Here is a 16658-nt window from a genome sequence, read left to right on the forward strand (position 1 = left end):
GCTTCAGTGTTGCTGTAGGCGACAAAACATGTGCCCAGTTTTGTCAGTCACAAGAGGCATATTATGTCACGCACATGTAATTTTGATTTTATCTGGCTTAGTGTGCTGTAGGTGGCTGGTCAAAGAAATTGGTACTTGGACGCAGCTAATCGCAAATCTTTCTGACAGTTTCAAAGGCTTAAGAGCCAGCAGGTCCCAGTTTGCTTCTCCTCAGAGGTGAGAATTCCAGATTCCCGAAGCAGGAATACTGAAGCCAGACGACCGGTACAGCATTTTTAATTGACAGAGCTCGGAACGACTGGGGGCTCGTGCATTGAAGCTTATTTTTCTGTAATACACGCAAGCGACATTGACGTATGCCCAGTTACGTTGCAAGAGGTTATCTATGTCCTGCGCATGTAATTGTTTTAATCTTTTCGACTTAGTGTACTTGGCTTATTGCGGAGAAGGCGCCGTGTAACCGAGCTTTCGGTTGGACATCAAAAGATCCCCAGGTGGTCGAAATTAATCCTCAGTCCTTCGCTGGGGCGTGCCAGATGCCCGTCGTAGGTTTGGCACGTAAAACCCCCAAATTTGACTTTTAGTGTACTTTAAGGGGCTACTCAATGTAATTGCTACTTGAACGCAACTAATCGCAAATCTCTCTTTCAGTTCCCATGGCCTACAAGCAAGCAAGCACCAGTTTGTTTTTCCTCAAAGCTGAGTATTCCAGATACTTTAGTTAGGTGCAAAGCAGGAACTGTGAAGCCAGACGAGCCGATAGGGTTATTTAATTGACGGAGCTCAGAATGATCCGTGGCAGTGGAATGGAAGCTTATTTTTCCACAATCAAACGCAGACATAATTTTGAATCTATCCGGCTTAGTGAAGGATTGCTACTTGTTGCGAACTAATCACAAATTTTTATTTTGCAGTTTCTATATTGCTACAGCTAGCAGGTGCTGCTTTCATTAAAAGGTGAGGATTTCACATTCTGTTTTCAAACAGCAAGTTTTTGAATGAGGGTCCTCAACAATTAACTTTTTTTTGCAGTAAATGCCAGATCCTCCAGTTCAGGAATATGTTAAATATATTTGGTATGGATAAGCCCAGTGTTTTGCTTCTTTATTCATAATTTGGCAACAAGAACACTTTTTATTTTATCACTCAGAAATACACACAAGAAGAGACTGCGTTGCAAAGAAATGTCGTGCTGAACGTGATATTCCAACTCGCATATAGTTTTATTGGTAGCCGATATAATATATTGGATTCCAATATCCATAATACGCTGAGTATATTGGAATCGTAAACCCTTATTGGATCCCCATACGACACATGGGGATCCAATAAGGGTTTATACGGTATTGGATTCCAATATTTTTAGCGTATTATGGATATTGGAATCCCATAACAAATCCTTATTGTAATACAATACAATAGATGTAATGTTTTCCAATACACTGTCTATATTGTATTGCAATACAATAAAAAGATATTGTTTACCAATATCCATAATACGCTGTTTATATTGGGGTTTTCCAATAGGGGGTGCTCAAAACGTTTACTTAGATATTACACGCGGTACATCGGCAGAAGTTTTAATGTTTCTTGAAGGGATCCAGTTTCAGAGTCACGCTTTAAAAAAAAGTCGAAACAAATGATCGTTTAATAATTCATCACAAGTTCTCTCTTTTATTAGTTTTATTGATAAACCTAGTCGCGAACAATGATTATTTTAAACACTGAAACTGCAATATGACGTAGCAATAAGGTGATTGGTAGGAAAATTAGTCAAGTTGCGTTGATTAGTATATTTATTGTAGCGCTTACCCCCATGTAATTTCCGCCGTGAAACAAAACTATGGCAAAAGAAGGAATTGATATAAACAGATTTTTTCAGTATGTTTTAGTTAAAAAATAAGACAAGTTATAAATAAAATGCACAGAGGGAACATTTCATTGAAATTTATTTACTAATTGCAGAAGCTCATTAGTGTTTATTTACGGAATCCTCCATACCCATTAATTAATCTGTCACCACATCATATTTATTTTTTCGTATTTGTGGCTGTATATTAGATAGAAAGCACTCGTCACAAACATTTACTTATGTCTGTGTACCTCCGGTATCGTCAATAGAAGCTCCGGTCATGTAGGACGTTTTAGGGCTGCACATGAAAAGAATTGTTTCCGAGATTTCGACTGGCTCTGCGATACGCCGCATGGGAATCAGTGCCGCTAGCCTATTGATTATAGTTTCGTTTCCGTACTTCTTAATCATGGGAGTGTTGGTAAGGCCGGGCAGAATCGCGTTGACCCGAATTCCCTTGGTCGCCAGCTCAAGGGCGACGGACTTGGTGAACGCAATGACACCACCCTTGGAGGCTGTGTAGGCTCCGAGTCCTGGAAAGCCACCCTTGCCAAGTATGCTCGCAATGTTCACAATAGCTGCTCCTGTTACATTCCGTGATAGCATGTGCCTCACCGCTTCTTTGGTCACCAAAAATGTACCCTGCAAGCAAAAAAGGCTGCATTCGATTCTGCGGTTGCCATGCGATGAAACAAGTCTATTACGACCTATTTTTACTTTAACAGCCAGGCATATTACGAGTATTAATATGTGTTTATGTATATAAAAAATAGAAATGAAGCAAAATAAATGATATCACTAAACACATCCCGATACAGTACAATTTAACAGCCTTAATATTTTTATCTCCAGATTTATCTCCTCGCTAGCAAGCTATCTCACGACAGCAAAAATATATAGTGTATTCACCTTGTTTTGGAGTCGCGCGCAAAAAATAATTATAGTACGATAACCCTCCATTTGATATATATAAGTTTATTTATTCATTGCTGATAACTACTCAAGATCTGCGACAGCTACGCGATGATATTAAAGACGATCTAAATAAATATTCGTCAGTGCTGTGGGATTTAACTATGAACACCTATATACGTACCTACTCAAGACTCTAAAAAAAAAAAGAAAGGTTTATTAGAAACAAACGAAAATTAGTCAATGGTTGTTCAGAACAGAAAGACATTGTATATACTATTTCTGATAAATGTGTGATAAAGGGTTGTGTGAAGATTAGGGGCAAAACGAGCGTGGTGGTAACAGTAATTAAACATGAGGAAGATGTATAGAAAGGGGGGACGACAGCAAAAGGGGGGGAGGGACAACGTTGTCCGTCCCGCCTTTCTATGTATCTTCCTCATGTTTAAATAGTTGTGTGAAGATCTGGGAAATTTATCTTAAATTTGCGTCACCCGCTTTTTATTTCATCCGTTTAGCCTAAAAAATACGGTTGACCTACAAAAGAAAAAGACTGAAACTCCCTTGTTATTAACAAGATTATATCTGAATTTCTAAAAAAAAGACATTCCCAAAAAATTAAAATATATTTCTACCTTTGTAAGGATATCTGGTCGTAAGAATTACTGCATATGACCGGGAAATAGGTGGGATTATGTCTCACTACTGTGTCACACATATTACTTCACATACCCGTTTGGTTAACCGACTTTCCTCCTAAGAGTTCACAGTGCACACTATTTATTCTGATGCAGTCAGTGTTACTCAATTCATTAATTATTTGATTAATACAAGTTTGCAATATACGAAAGGAAAATTTTATAAACTTTCTAGACTCAAACGTCGAGACAAGCCTGGATATATAATACAGAAATGTCAAAAAGGGTCTGCAATTGCTCGTGCTGTCAGCACTCATGGTGAGTCAATCGAAGCAAACGCAGAATAAAATATTATAAAACTTGTAAAGCAGCTCGACGTCAATATGGGTAAGTTATGAAAACTTTATCATAACATGCCGGATGTCATTCAACATCAAGCTGGGGCTTCATCTTGTTTGCATTCATCAATTACATGCCTTTTATAGACGTTTTACCCAACAGTTCGCTTGGTGGATGATTTTGTAGTATCAAATTACTAACCCCTGGCATTAAGCCTACTCCAAGGGCGAGTAAACATGTCTCAGTTTCATCGCTGTGATAGCAATATATGTCATGGACAAAAGCATTGCCAGGATTGAGGGACGCGTTTTAATCATTAAGTTACGTACTCGGTTGCTTAACTCTCGGAAACTCACAAGATTTGCATGCATGTTTTGGTCAAGAAAAGTTAGACAAAAAAAAATATGCAGGGTTTCCAAAAAGAAAGTTCAGTCGCTATGCCTCTATCGCTGTATTTCTGCCCTTAACAAATGTTAAGGTAAGACGCACCTGTCGTTACAAAATAGGGCGGATTATGATAAGACGTGCAATTAAAGTTGCTTCCTGCTCTTATCCACTCGAGGCGCATGTTCAACATTGATCTACAGGGTCGAGAAAGGTAAACACTGCTTTTTAGCCCGCATGAAAAACTACGCATCGCGGAAAGCTTAATGTTCTCTAGAATGTGACGCAAGAAATATAGGCCAGATTGAAAACGTTTGAGATAATGAAATTGCGTGGATCAAAAGATAAAATAAATAAGTACTGATTTCTACGAACCGACCACTCCGGAGAAATTGGGAACAATCGCGTCTGCTTTGCGTCGCATCACACAGATGGCGCATCACTCCGTCAGTGTCAGAGCCGTTTATACAGAGAGTTTGGCCTTCCTAACGAGGTTTTTACAGCCTGGTAACCACACCCGCCTAGTCTGGCAACAGGGGGATGACTACTTTGGTCCGCCATTTTGTGACTCTGATTAATAGCAACCCTATGCGATTTCTGAGGAATAAGGAAGACGAAGAAGTAACGCCATTCTATATTATTCAAAATCCGCTGATTCTAGCGCGCAAACAGCTCCGCCCCATTAGCAAAACTCTCTCAGTATACACGGCTCTGGTCCGTTTCCGAGGTCAGTGTCGGAATCGCTGGTTTTGGTTTTGACGCCAAGATGTAATCATTGTCCAATACGTATCACGTATAGAACAACGTTTTCGTTTCACCGCCAATACCACAGCTAAACCCAATGGCTCTGACTCACACGAAGTCGTGGCGCCATCTATCAAATGCGATGCGAAGCAGCCGCGATTGTTCCACTTTTCTCCGAGGTCGTCGCCTGCTCGTAAAGATAACTCCTGATTTTTTTTATCCCTTTTGAAGTTGATGATATCAAACTTTCTCCATCTGGATTATATTACTCGCGTCTCCTTCTGGCGAACTTTGAGCTTTCTGCCTTTCTGCACGCGTAGTTTATTCATGCGGCCTGAATATCCGGGCTTACCTTTCTCGATCGAACCCTGCATACCTGGCAGGAGCAGGCGGAGAGTATTCTTATACAAAATGTAATTGTAAGGAAAACGTTAATTCCAAAATGATTTGTTTGAAATAAGAGAATATTCAATGTACAGAGCACGACACTGTTAGCGCGAACAAGCGATCGCCGGTTTTTCTCGTTTTTCCACGGAAAGAGCTCACTTAGTTCCATATTGTAAGCGATAAAATTTCGTGCTCCCTAATACTATTTAAAACTAAAATTAAAAAATGCGCCGATGTAGTGTTTGCGCTAACAGTGTCGCGATGTGTACATTTAGTGTAGATACAAAAGACAAGGATCTGACAAATTAACCGCATAGAACATCATTGTTATAAGGACTGAAGGCTTATTTTCGCTAGCGAACATGATTCGATATTGATGGAGTACCGTTGAAAGATCAGAACGATGTAACGTTAACAGTACTCGAAGCACAACAGGTGAAGTCCGGCACAAAGGAACGTTTCTATAAATGTAGTTCCCATAAAAATTTGATTTAGTAACCACCCCTGATTTTACCTAAAACGTAGTTGTATGGAGTATAGTAAACATGTTTGAAACAGTGCACTCTATCTACAGCGCTAATAAACCAGATTTGATGGCTAATTGAAAGAACCAAATAATACGGGGTTTGAACGTAACAAGCTCAGATTTTGTACAAATGTCGCCGTAGAATGCGTATCAGCTGCATATAAATCACATTGCATAAACTTACGCGAGTAAAAAGTTAGTAATCACGAACTTCAAATCTCTACCTACGGGGTCCGTAGGTAAATAGGGACAGGCGGCGAAACATAAGATTGAAGGTGGCTACTACGGGCGCTTCTCTTAAACTTGCTTATATTGAGTTTTAGTACCGAGTTTTGTTATTTGGTATAGAGCGAACGCGAGCGCTATGCATTTGGGTTAGAATTTTGTGCTCCTCGCTGCGCGCGCACGTCGTTGCTACTCGCCAATCCAAGACCGCGTTCCAAGAGCGCACGTGCTGTGCGGAACACAACCCCGACGCAAACTCACACTTCTTGCGTTCGCGTGTATATACAGTGCTAAATCTAATCTTCCGTACACAAGCAAACGCAGGCGCTGTCCGTTTGCGATGCGTGTTCCTCATCGCGCATGCCCGGAGCTGAAATTGCGTTTTGAATTGGCGCATTGCGACCAAGCGCATGCGCATTGTGGAGCACGAAACACTAAGGCAAACGCACACCTTTTGCGCTTGCTTCTGTACTGAACAATAAAACTCTCTACTAGAAGACGGCAGTTCTGAGCTAAAAGTGATGCGTTCTTTTTCTGAGTGGATTGTCAGTGCATGTTATTTTTTTGTTTGTTTGTTCTGCCTATAAAATATAAAACAATTAGAACCAAAAAAAAGTATTAGTTTTAGAATTTTGTCGACATTTTTTTTTTTTTTTTGCATGCCGTCGCTTGCTTTGCACTGTCGTTGTTACCGCGTCTATATCTTCTTTTTTGTCTGCAACTTCCATTTATGCTGTTTTGCGGTGAAAGTGAGCTTCATTGTATTAAACAGCCAATGGGCGAGTCGAGGTCGAGTTCTGGTACGGGAAGTGGCACAGTACAAAAGAGGACCGCCGACGTTTTAGGGCAGAGTTTCGGAGGACACCTCTGGGCTCCTCTACAAGTTACGCAGGGTGAGGCGCCTCAGCGAGGAAGGAAACCTCCAACACAAACCACCGACAAACGCGGCGTGATCACCGAAGCTGACACTCAAATATGCGGTACACGGTTCTTTTTCCGCCGACCCCCAGCCAGTGGAGTAGCCAGGAATTTTTTTAAGGCGGGGTGGGGGGGGGGGGGTGAAATAGCTAGGTTGTGCATTACTTCGGAAGCAGAGAGGAGTAGGAGTGTCAAAATGCAATTGTACATTACAGGGTCGGCTGGATTTCCGGCGGGGGGGAGGGGGGGGACTGAGCCCCCCCCCCCCCCCCCCCCCCGGCTACGCCCATGCCCTCAAGTGTCTCACGCGGAGGCGACTACCGAGATCTCTCGGCTGTTGCGGCAATCAGCCGCCTTTTGTTAGCAGACGGACGAGGTGGGAAGAGATTCGAAGTGATTGATTTCTAACGCTTTACTCTGGTATTTTTTCAGCGAAATGCTCAACCATCAATGGCCAAGTCTGTACATAGTTTTAGCTAGACACGTTCAGAAAATGATTTATGCGGTCCCTCAAACAGCCATGGATCCCCTTGGCTCACCTTCTAAAACTGGAGGAGGACAGACGCTACTTAAGGAAGGGTTCGTGCTTAACTTTGTAAAAGATAAGCCACATATCTCTACTGTTTCAACCCGCAATCATGTAGCAATTACGCAAAAATACAAATCATTTTAAATTCCAGCCTCCAGTATAGGAGGATAATTTAGGTGGATCAGTTTCATTAGAACTACATCAAACTAATATCGCGGTTTAGAAAGCACCGAAGGGTAATTGGGAAGGCATTCATGAGCAAAGATACAAATTTTCAACGCACACCTCTTATAACAAAAGATAGAAACCTCGTTTGGCATACCATTTTTTTTTTTGTTAGTGACACCTATAGCTTTCATTACTCTGATACTCAAGACAACTGATTCTTTTTTTTTTTTTTTACCGAAAGCAGAGATTCGTTGGATGTTGCGAATGTCAGATTGGCGTAGATAGAGCTGGTTCCGATTCCAAGGTGTCAACCATCAAGTGATGTAGGGGGAAGAATTCAAGAAATTTCAAATTATTATATTCAAAAATGTTTAATTGGGAGAATTTAGTTTTACAACCTAGACACAACTAATTATTTGCGCGGAATTTTGGGGATTACGGCATGATTGACACTAGATAAAGCGTCCAAGCCCACACCAAAATCTCAATTGTTCGCGTGTCTGCGGCATTTTGGGGCTTCTAGGGTCCACCACGTTTTTCTCTGACTAAAACAAGCCTATCAAAAAAAGTCTGGCTCATAGCACGTGGTAAACGTCCACCCAGTGAGTGGCATGCAAACAAAACCAAGACCTCTTTACCCCTTAACAAACACTACAGCAATCCTTGGAGATTCGGTGCGTTCGTTGCTCGCAGGAGCCAAGCCGCGACTGTAGACGAATCAAATGACTTGAGTATCGAGTGACAGAAGCCTCGTTTGCATGAAAGTGACTTCAGCGCATCAACTCCACTCGTTCTTCGAACGAAGCCGACGCGGCACATTTACATGAATGCGCACCAAGCCCTACACGAAGGTGGCGCCACGCCATGTCAAGGCTCGAAGTTATGCAGTTCCGGCACCAGCCGCACCACATTTTCCGGTGCATCGCACGTGGAGGCCTTTCGACGCGTTCAGTGAACGTAAAAATCGTGCCCGCTATCTTCGGTGCTGTGGAAGAAGTTATGAGACGGAAGAAACTTCAAAACCCAAGCGTTCGGGGCTCCAGGCCGGGCCGCCGGGTCACTCTGGACCAGATGCCACGTGTGTGCGCACGCTTTGAAAACGCCTCCGCGCTTCGCCGCGCCAGACCTCGCCGATCGCGACCGGACCAACCGGACCCCGAGTCCGAGAGGCTCCTGCGCAGCCAGGAATGGCACCGAGGTAGGAGCTGCTTGTTCTACGCTACCATGCAGTGCTCTACAGTGCTCGGAGCTCTCGGTGGCGTTCGTGCTTGCGCCGAAGAATTTGGGACCCCTTCGGACGCGGAAGTCGTACTTCGCAAGGCTTGGACGGGGGCCGCCGTCACAGAGCAGCTCCGCTATATTCCACTTACTTATGATGGCAATAAAAGCTCTCCTTTGTTCTCGGGAAAAAATTGCGGGCGACCATACGGGACCATAAGCGCCGCCGACGAGGTTGGCCGCCCCTTGTTGTCAGCTGTTCACTCGCTCCCGCAGCGAGCTCCTTCCCGTAATCCTCCACGTTCCAAAATGTGATGCGACCTCCGTTTACACGGGCTGAATGAATGCGCACTCGCCACCTCGACCCATCGCTACTTGAATGCGATGCGCTTTCTTTGCGCATTATGCCGTTTACATGACCGCATTGAATGCGACAACTGGATTCGATGAGACTAAGTCGCATTCATGTAGATGCGGCTAGAGACGACGGCGACCAGCCGTCGTCTCTGTCCACTCCTTCCCCTCCACCACTCCCTAGACCTGATCATACCATAGCGTAAATCGTCCGTGCAAGAATCTCCCGGCCTCCTCCTCTCTACAGGGAAACGGGCCAAAGCGATCGCCGTTGATTCTGATCCTTACACCGACGAAGCACTTGAGGTCTTGAAGCCAACACACGTTCGCGACTATGCAGTTCTTAGAGATACTCCCGTTAGCGGTAACTTGAAGGGCATTACAGTAATTAAATATTAAACTTACGTGGTATCACACATTCACATATAATCATAAGTGTGTATATTGAGCAAAATAGTTTTCTATGTTTTTTCTTTATAACACTACTAAACCCGTGAGGTATTCGGCAAAAAGTACAACGGGAAGTCAGCTCAGTGATTCACCTTTAGGTTGGTGTTGATTACATCGTCGAATATCTCTTCACCCAGATTTACGAGCGGAGTTATACAATGTAGAATCCCAGCACTGTTGACCACAATGCTGATGTTCATTTCATATGCATTTTCAGCGCATTCGACGAGATCTTTGACTGAAGTCGAATTTCGAACATCTACGTAAAGGGCCTTGTGGTTAAGTTGTCCGTCTGCAAGTGAAAGTAAGTTTACTGAGCAATTAAATCAATCAATAATTAATTTAAAGAAATATACAGGATGTTCAAAATGAATTCAAACAGTTTTTGTTTTTAATGCTTTCAAGGTAGAGTAATGCGGCCTGCGCGGATAAGTTATACGACCAGGACTGCATGATATAGGTGGCTAATCGTTTAAAAACGTTCGGCTAATAAACTATTGCCACACGCGTCACTGTGTGAGTAGAGGTTATAGAATAGTTCGGTGAATCTATGCAATATGTTTTAGGACTGTGGAAAGCTCAACGTCTTGCGTTCGTGATTTTGTATCGGTACTCCGCGGTGTGACTCGCGTGAAACCCTTTTAGCCATGCCTTATTAGACTTTAGTCGGCAAGCATGTTTTTTTTAATTGTATGGCATTGAATATAGTTAATGTCCAAATCTGGGAATAAAAAAAAAATATACGCGGAGGAATGGTTTCTATGCTTGCCTTTCAGGCGGAGGCCCCAGTTTCAATTCCTGAGAACAGACGGTTCTCGTATTTTTATATATTTGTTTTTAATTTAGCGTATTTGTGATCGACGTACGAATCTTTTACACGCCGAACGTTCTACGCTGAATGAACCAGAAACTCACGCGGGTGCAAGAGGCGCTCCGCGTGGCGGTCGGATGTCAGTCTATGCCAAACACCGCCACGCCAAGACCTGATAGAAAACAAAGCCGGGGTGCTGAGTGAGATGGCGTCATCAGCGACGGCCGACGCTGGACAGAGATTGGACACGAGTACTGGGTCAATGTACGGCTTCGAGTTTAGTTTGAGCCGAACAGCCCTAACCAAGAGAGTTATTATGACATGGCATAGCGTTTGAATGTCCTTGGTCTCCCGTCAGGGTTCTTGCTACGGTTCTCAGTCCTTTAGAGACCTGCCAATGAACGGAATGAGAAAAAAACGAACCAACAAAAGCAGAGTAACATTTTTTTGTTATATAAACAGAATGTTCAAAAATACTCTACCTATATCTTACCACACATATTTGGACAAATATCATGACGTGGCTCACTCTTTTGCATGCTCTCCCGAAAAAAAAAATGTTGCCTTCAGTGTTTTCAGTCATTCCATCGTAAGCTCAAAAAAGCGGTCAGTCACCAGAGACGTTCCTTCCTAACCCCCATCTCGAAGGACGTCTCTCCGTCCTTTGCGAAGCGTCATGCCGTTTCCTCGATACGGGTACAAGTTTGTGGCGAGTGACGGTCTCGCTGACGCATAATGGAATGACTGAGAACCCCGGCTGCAACCGTTATTAAAGGGCCCCTGAAAAGAAGAAAAAAGTTTTTCAAAAACAGTCTGGTTGAGACACGCGTGTCAAAAAATGAATTTTACGCGAAAAAAAAAATTTTTTAGAGCAATATTGACTGCGCCAGACGCAATTTAGTCGGCAGTCACCTCCTTTCCACTTTTCTCTCTCTCGGCATCTCGGGCGCGTGGAGGAGAGGTAGTCCCCGCCTCTTCGTAGTGGATCGGCTTGGCTGCTTTCCTGGCTTGGCTGCGCCCCGCACGAGAGCCATTGCTACTTCCTCCAGCTGGCCGTGTTCCAAAATTGACTCTATCTTACCCCAGGGTGAGGGTTTTGTACTCTTGGCGTTCTAAAGCCTACCCGCGTACAGCGTTTTTCAATATGTGCTGTCACGTGATACGATCCGCCGGAGAAACTCGGAACCATTTGGAGATTTGGAACACAGCCCCTGGCCGGCTGTCTGCCGGTCGAACGACATACCGCATCGTATCGTGTACGTACCGTGGTCACCGTGGTCGTACACACAGTACATAGTCGTCGCGGTGGACCCCGACCTGAAGCGTCGGTTGCTTCAACGCTGCCAGCAGCTGGGCCTTCGTCCGTACGAGGACACGCCTCGCCAGCCGGAAGGCGTCCGCTCCGATCGCCGCGAGGCACCCGCTTCGCCGCGGCGAAGCGGGTGCCTCGACGAGTTCGTCCGAGCCGCACGATCCTTCAAGCCGCCGCGAGGACACGCAGTGGTAACTGATTTTTCTTTTTTTTTATTAAACGTTGAGTGCGGTGCCGCGTGCCTCACTAAACTCTTTACGGGAACCACGGGAACCGACATCTAAACAAACATTGGCACTGGCGCGCGCCAGAAAACAAACAAAAGATGAGGTAAACGGGACACACGAATCGCGCAAAGAAGAGCAGAAAAACAGAAACCTGTCACCCCGCGCCACTTCCTAAGTACTTACTATGACTGACTAACTAACACAAGCAACAAGCCCTCTTCAGAACGCGAAACGCGAAGACGGCGACCACGACAGAAAACAAAATGGCGAAGCTTTTGTTTGTTGTTTTGTTGTGGTATCCGAACGGAAGTTACGATTTTGTAAAACGTTTGTAAACAATTGCGGCATTCATACGATGGATTGTTTCTTAAACCTAAAAATATGTAATTCAAAAGGCGATTTAAAAAAATCACGAAGATTTTAAAACCAACATCTAAGCTGTCACTCATTCTATTGGCCAATGAGAAGCTGAGTTGAATGACCATCGCTACCAATGAGAAGCCGAGCTGAATGACCATGGAATTTGCGCGCAAAACTTCAAATAAATCTATCGCCGTCAATATTGCTCTAAAAAATTTTTTTTTCGCGTAAAATTCATTTTTTGACACGCGTGTTCCAACCAGACTGTTTAAAAAAAACTTTTTTTTTCTTTTCAGGGTCCCTTTAAGGAAGGCATTCAAATGACTCCGCCATGTTATAATAAGCCTCGCCTTCAAACCCGCGTATGCGCGCGATAAGAATAGAAGATTGTAGCATAACAACTGTCGCTTCACACCTGTTCCCGTTAGCATATGGGTGAGCCTCGTGCTCAAAATCCTGGTTCCTGGACTCAATCTTTTTTGAGGGAACTTGGAATTTTGTTGTTTCTTCTCAATTTATGCACTTATCGCCCTACCGCGCATGCGCACTCGTATCGTGTAATTGAAAGGGTTTTTGCTGGGAAGGTCGAGGAGAAAAGAAATGTAATCGCATGAATTAGGAGAAGACGCAAAGACGTCAACAAAAGTATAATGTGTTTATCGTTTTGATTGACGGGTTAATCTTCTATATTCTTCTGAGAGGAGAATAGCGACGCCTATGCAAATCCGAAAGGCACAAAAGAGGATCCTCATAAGAGGGGAGCTCCTTCTTGCCCTCGTCTCTAGTGGTCATCGGAGCTCTTTAAATGGCGTGACGTGCAACCCATGTACAGGCACTCTACATGGTAAATGGACGGATGTCACTGAACCGTTTGAATCGGGCGATATCTTGCGCCACCAATAGCCCTATATTCCGTTTTACCTTGCGTCCGTCCGCAGCGGACGCTACGGGTCATCCCAACCAATCCAGTTCTGTAGACTTAGCACGTTCTTAGACTTAGCATGCTCTCCTTGCGGCACGTCGCTTTCTCTAAAAGCTAGCGTAAACTAGGGCGACCTTAGATTGGCTTCGATGGTTCATAACATCCACTGAGGCCGGACGAAAAAAGTGAAAGCCGTTTACAACTCCCTGTAACGCCGAATTGGAGCGCAGGTCTTGAGGAGGAGGAGGGAAGGGTACTGAGGGGAGGGTACACCCCTCCACCTTCTCCTCCTCCTCCCCTCATTCTTTAATATGCTCCGGGGGGGTCACTTGACCTCGGGGAGGCGTGACCTGGGGGGTCACGTGACCTTGGGGTGTCACGTGGGGGTCACTTTGGGGGGTCACGTGACCTTGAGGTGACCTTGGGAGGGGTCACGGGACCTTGGGGGTCACGTGGCCTCGAGGGGTCACGTGACCTGGAGGGGACACGTGACCTGGAGGGGTCACGTGACCTTGGGGGAGGGGACCACGTGACCTCGGGGGTCACGTGACCTTGGGGTGACCTTGAGGGTCACGTGACGTTCAGGGGGTCACGTGACCTTGGGAGGGGTCACGTGACCTCGGGGTTTCACGTGACCTGGAGGGGTCACGTGACCTTGGGGTGACCTTGGGGGTCACGTGACCTTAGGATGACCTTGGTTACGCCGACGGCGACGGCGACGCCTCTCAAGCCGGAAACGGGCGCCTAAGAGCTGCGCTCTAAAATAAAAAGGGGGCATTACACCTCGCTCGACGCAGCGGCGAGCGACGGATTGTCGGGAGCTGTAGTTTCATTATCGCTGTTGCTATTATTTTCACCATAATTTGCCATGTTATGAACGTAACAAGCGACAGAAGCTTTACAGTTCACAGATCTGGCTGCGGGTGGCGCAAGATTCTACACATTCAAAGTCACGATGCGCGTGCCTTACGGGTTTCTGTCGAGTGCATCCAAGAACATGGAAGCATGACTGCTTTGTTCGAGAAACAAGAAATAACTACATTCTGCAGAAATAACTTGTTGGTGTGCTCTTCTCAAAGCAACTGCTTCATTATGATCCTACACATGTCATTGAGGACTATCTCGCCATATGAACGGCGTAACAGAGCAGAGGTTTTCGCGAGCGGCACTGATATTCGACGAATGAAATTATTTAAAAAATAAAATACTAGAAATTAGGGGAGTCTAATAAATATATTCTGTCAATCACTATGTCATTCAAATTTTAATCTCGTATATTCTCGCACCCCTAGTATTTATCTGAGTGGTGTTTGCATCAGAAAGCGGATAACATATGTACAGTGTTTTCCGGGCAATAGCCCGCAACAGCCCATTTAACCCTAAAACGACAGTTTTTGCTTAGATTGTCTACACCCAGTGCATATAGTCCGCACGCCGTGCATAGTTCGCACCATGCAATTAGTCGGACACGACATTCTTTTCATACACTGCACACCTTGAACAAAGTCTGCTTTCTAAGCTGACAAAAAAGCTTGTATTATACATAAATCACGATTAACACATTTCATTCACAAAATTTGCTACGTCTCGTCATAACGAACGATCTTAAGAAAACAAAATTCCTATATTCCGCTCGCGTAGGTAGTCCCCAAAGCATGAAATTTCAATTTTAAAAAATCTATAGTCTGCGGACTATAACCCCAAATATACGGTAACAACAGTGCGTTTTCATAAAAAAATATTAACCTTTAGTTTTTTTTTAGCTCACTTCAACGGCACGTGAAAAAAGAAATACAGCCCTCGTATTAGTTTCAGTACTTGCATCATGCGTCATTGGTCCTGATATCCCAATTCTCCTTTTCGGATATTTGTAAGTAACCTGGTGTTATGGACTGAGATGTACAAGGTTTGTTTATATATATGAAACGCCTGATGTTGCGAAGAAACGTACCACTGGGTGTGATTTGCTGCTTTTGATACCTTATGATCCTGGTGTGAAAAAAAAACCCAAACAGCAAACAAACATTCCACACACAAAATTAGCGTATGCAGTTAATATGATCATACGTACTTGGAAGCATACCGACGGTTTCTTGTCCTCCGGTTCTGTTTATATCAGCTACGATTACGGTGACATTTTCCCGAGCGAGTCCCATAGCAACACTCCGCCCAATGCCACTGGCCGCACCAGTTACAAGCGCCTGTCGACCGCCTAATTCGAGTGACGATGTTCCAGCATCGTTCATTGGCTTTCCGACATCTGGGTCGCTGTCACGAAAATCAATATCACTGCTTGACATACTTCCAGTAGCTAAGCAGCCAAAGAAAAGGAAGCAGGCAAGTTTATGGTTATTTAACATGCTGCTATTTTGAAAGAAACGTGGACAAGTGTCTGGGAGTAATGCCGCCAGGTTATATACACCGATAATTTTCTTTAATTTTTTTATATTTCATTCAAACGTGTGCGCAAAACAAAAACAAACATAAATTCTTATCGAATATCCGATGTATCGCAAATGCCAATAGAGGTTTTTGCGCCCACGTGTTTTTCGCGGAAATTATACGAAATCTTGCTTTCACGGAGCAGCTGCGAGGCTTTAAGTGTACATACGCAACAAAAACAGATGACGACGTTGCATTTCCCTTGCGGCAACTCGCCTCGGTAATTGACATGCCGCGAACACGTTGATTCAACATGTAGTTAAATGTAGTAAGGTGGTAGGCTGGACGAGTTAGTAAACGTTAAATATGATGAAAAATTGCGCACGAAGAGACAAGTACAAAAGATAAAGGAACAGAGAACAAACAAACAAATTTATCGTTAGTCGTCTTATACAGCAGGAATTTAGTCCGCGAGAAGATGGCGACATTGTTACCCAGTGTAGATGATCAATTTAGAAAGTGCAGCGCGGCTGCTAGCCTGGGGTCTTAAACGTGTACGACGCCGTAGGGATACGCAACGGCACGCCGGTACCATGCTCATCCAGTTCGAAAAGGGCAGAGTTGTGGATTGATTGTGGGACCCCTGGGTTCTGCAACGCTAGCTTTCGGACCACGAGCTCCGAGCACACTCGGCCACCGAACTCCCTGAACACAACATATACAGGCGCGTACTCATAACTCTGATATAATATGTGAAGAAGAGAAGATGAGTTACTCATAACAGAGAACACCGGCACCAGTGGAAACACAGTTCAGTCGCAAGGATCGTTACTAGAGGGGTCACTTTGGGAACTCGAGCGACATCAGCGGAGGAGCGCGCTCCGCAGCGGTAGCTGGCGAAATGGTTGCGGTGCCGTCGCTGTGAAATTAAAGCCCCTTGATAAAGGCATTTCCTACAAGTAGCGCCGACCAGTGTTGCAAAAACGTGCTAGACACGTGC

At 44.5% G+C, this 16658-nt stretch overlaps 1 protein-coding gene across 1 annotated transcript; it reads right to left on the reverse strand.

Moving 5' to 3' along the window:
• Positions 1 to 2089: 2089 nt before the first annotated feature.
• LOC115317636 ((3R)-3-hydroxyacyl-CoA dehydrogenase-like) lies at positions 2090 to 15636 on the reverse strand. The gene is made up of 3 exons (XM_029977290.2): positions 15348 to 15636; positions 9737 to 9936; positions 2090 to 2494 (listed from the first exon to the last, which is right to left on the reverse strand). The coding sequence occupies exons 1-3, from the start codon at positions 15634 to 15636 to the stop codon at positions 2090 to 2092; spliced, it is 894 nt and encodes a 297-aa protein (XP_029833150.2).
• Between the last annotated feature and the right edge of the window lie 1022 nt (positions 15637 to 16658).

The sequence above is a fragment of the Ixodes scapularis genome, unplaced genomic scaffold, assembly GCF_016920785.2.
Source record: "Ixodes scapularis isolate PalLabHiFi unplaced genomic scaffold, ASM1692078v2 PGA_scaffold5__190_contigs__length_132052651, whole genome shotgun sequence".
Classification (NCBI taxonomy): Eukaryota; Metazoa; Arthropoda; class Arachnida; order Ixodida; family Ixodidae; genus Ixodes; species Ixodes scapularis.

Bases quoted from the DNA above. Each gene is read 5' to 3' on its own strand.
- LOC115317636 (XM_029977290.2), bottom strand. From the start codon at position 15,636: ATGTTAAATAACCATAAACTTGCCTGCTTCCTTTTCTTTGGCTGCTTA. The intron at 9,937-15,347 runs GTACGTATGATC...TTTCACTTGCAG, and splicing joins AACCGTCGGTATGCTTCCAA to ACGGACAACTTAACCACAAG. The intron at 2,495-9,736 runs GTGAATCACTGA...TTTTGCTTGCAG, and splicing joins TAATCAACACCAACCTAAAG to GGTACATTTTTGGTGACCAA.